The sequence below is a fragment of the Clupea harengus genome, unplaced genomic scaffold (genome assembly GCF_900700415.2).
Source record: "Clupea harengus unplaced genomic scaffold, Ch_v2.0.2, whole genome shotgun sequence".
NCBI lineage: Eukaryota > Metazoa > Chordata > Actinopteri > Clupeiformes > Clupeidae > Clupea > Clupea harengus.
The window spans coordinates 60,064-63,043 of NW_024879677.1; the positions used below are offsets into that span (position 1 = coordinate 60,064).

Consider the following 2,980-nt stretch of genomic DNA (forward strand, 5'->3'; position numbering starts at 1 on the left):
TTTAATGTGTGTATGTGTGCCTGTGCAATTTGGAATTAATCAGAGAAGGGGCAGAACATGTTTTTACAGGCCATGGGTGCCTTAAGGTTAATCACATGAATTGTTTTTATTTTGCAAAATCATGAACATATTTTTTAATATGTTACATGCTTGTCAACTTCTGAAATGGGCTTGACTTGAATGTCCGGTTGTGGGATTCCATGTCTCTTAATAACACAATAATTTTATGAAATTAATTAGGGAATTTCTAGACTTCTGCAATCTTGCTCTGCGCCTTTAAGACAGGTGTGCACACATAACCAGGAAGAAACACAAACACTCCCACTTCTGGAGAAACGAGACCTGTTTAGCTTGTCTTGTAGTGTGTGCCTGTGTGGGAGGTGAAACTCTCTTTTAGTCTGTGTATGTGTGCCTGTGTGGTAGGTGAAATGGCCAGTGCTTCAGTGTTTCAGGATGAGTTCTGCTGTTCTATCTGTTTGGATCTTCTGACGGACCCGGTGACTGTTACCTGTGGACACAGTTTCTGTTTGAAGTGTATTACAGGGTGCTGGGATCAAGAAGACCATAAGGGTGTTTACAGCTGCCCCCAGTGCAGAGAGACCTTCACTCCTAGACCAGTTCTTCGCAGAAGCACATTGCTGGCTGATGTTGTAGAAAAGCTGAAGAAGACAGAAGTCCAGTCTGATCACACTGCTCCTTCCAACGTCGGACCCGACGATGTGGAGTGTGATTTCTGCACTGGGAGCAAACACAAAGCCATTAAGTCATGTCTAACATGCCTGGCTTCATTTTGTGAAGTTCACATCCAGCCTCACTACGAAGTGCCTCGCCTAAGCAAGCACAAGCTAGTGAACGCTTCCTCACGGCTACAAGTGAAGATCTGCTCACAGCACGACAGGATCATTGAGGTGTTTTGTCGCACAGATCAGAAGTTAATATGTACACTCTGTTCAATGGACGACCACAACGAACACAAAACTGTCTCCGCTATAGCAGAACGAACTGAGAAGCAGGTTAGCTCTCTCTCTCTCTCTCTCTCTCTCCTAAATTGAATTGAATAGAGTGGGAATAGTGAGTAATCTGTATAAATCGACAGTATTCTGCCAATACCCATCTTTTAAATCTGCTGTAAATGTTGCCTAAAGCTATTGGATATTTGCCTGTGTACATTTATCCACAGAAAGAGTTGTTGGAGATGAAGAGGGATAACCAGAGGCGGATCCAGCAGAAGGAGAAGGAGGTGGATGAGGTGGAACAAGCAAAGAAGTATCTGCAGGTGATCACTGATAAACATGACTGATGTAAACTGATGTTTTTTTGTACACAATTGCTTTTGCTCCCTAGCAACACCAGTATGTCTGAACCCTTTTCGGGGAGAGTTGGGATCTTTAATTTTTTTAATTCATTACTTCAGTTTCCTTCCTTTCTGGTGATTTTCAGGTCTGTCTTGTTCTGCACAGACGATACAGGCATAAGCACGCATATTTGCATGCCTACATTTTTTTTTTAAAACAGTGATTGAAAATGAGTGCTCCTGTCTTGTTGACAGGCCTCTGCACAAAAAGCTGATGAGGACACAGAGAAGATCTTCAAGGAGCTGATCAGCTTCATGGAGAAAAAACGCTCTGAGGTGAAAGAGTCGATCAGAGCTCAGGAGAAGGCAGAGGTGAGTCGAGCTGAAGGACTCCAGGAGCAGCTGGAGCTGGAGATCGCTAAGCTAAAGAACAGATATGCTGAGATGGAGCAACTCCAGCCAATTGAGGACCCCATTGATTTCCTTCAGGTAACACTACTAGCCCTCTGGTCACCTACAGAGAGTCTTGACTCACCCTAATTAGATGGGTTCTGTCAAGGCCCTCTCTTGTCATCATACAGAAAAGACCTCGAAGTAGAGGCATCCAGACCTATTCTTTGTAATTTACAGTCCCCTACAGAGTTAATGTGCACCAAACCCAACACACCTGATGCTTCTCATCAGCCATTTAAGGACAGCAGGGTCACGTGTGTTTCTTTGGGATTGCTTGATGGCAGCCCACACAACACAGTGTGATGCTACACCTGCCTAAAATGGCACATACAGAGCTGAACTACAGTGCTTTATTTAGGAGAGATAGTAATCATTCACTCCAAAATGCATCTCAACATCTATGAAATATATCAAAATAATTGTTTTAAGTGTTAAATAATTTCCTGCCCTGCCAATGGTTTAAAAATCTCACATTTTGTCCATAAATCAGTTATATGAACAATTTCCCCCAAATAATTGATGTTTATGGTGTGCATGTATCCATTTCTGGAAAATGTTGGGTGTGTGTGTTTTAGGATTGATAGTAAAACCCACAACCCTTCACCTCTGAGACCAATGGTCTAGATAGCACCTTTGTATCTAGTCCTCACAGCCTATGATCTGTCTATTTGATCCCCTGTAGAGTTTCCAGTCACACCTCACCTCCTCACCTGCGGCTAAGAACCTTCCCAAGGTTACTTTTGAAACAAAGTTCTCCTTCCGCGAAGTGATGAAATCAGTGTCTCCGTCTCTAAATGAGAAAACAAAACAGTTCCTCCAGGACATACTTAAAGGTAGGCTTCTTCAAGATGACATGTAACAAGCCTGAGAGGACCCTTTTATGCTCATTTTCCATGTTCATGATTTTATTATCTCCTCTCTTCTGGAGTAAGACCTGGTTTGCTGCTTTGATATTCTCCAATGTTTTCTGGGATATAACTATTAAAGGGGACCTCTTATGTTTATTTTCAGTGTTTAGGATTTAACTTTTGGGTAAAATGTGCTTCAATGATTCCAAAAACCTTATTTTTCTCTGAAACACTCTGTTAGAGCTCATGTGTCTTTAAGCCACCCTCTCGACGAGCCAAGTGTGCTCTGATTGGTCAGCTCACCCATTCTGTTCTGATTGGTCAACTGCCAGTGAGGTTGAAGAGAACTTCATGCCCGTTGCAATACATCATAAAACTGAAGTGA

The 2,980-nt window shown here is 42.5% G+C and overlaps 1 protein-coding gene across 1 annotated transcript; it reads left to right on the forward strand.

Annotated features, from left to right (window-relative positions):
- The first annotated feature begins 387 nt into the window (after positions 1–387).
- LOC122129810 (E3 ubiquitin/ISG15 ligase TRIM25-like) lies at positions 388–2,729 on the forward strand. Its single transcript, XM_042704531.1, has 4 exons — positions 388–1,013; positions 1,181–1,276; positions 1,550–1,783; positions 2,430–2,729. The coding sequence occupies exons 1-4, from the start codon at positions 405–407 to the stop codon at positions 2,604–2,606; spliced, it is 1,116 nt and encodes a 371-aa protein (XP_042560465.1). The 5' UTR covers positions 388–404; the 3' UTR covers positions 2,607–2,729.
- The last annotated feature ends 251 nt before the right edge of the window (positions 2,730–2,980 follow it).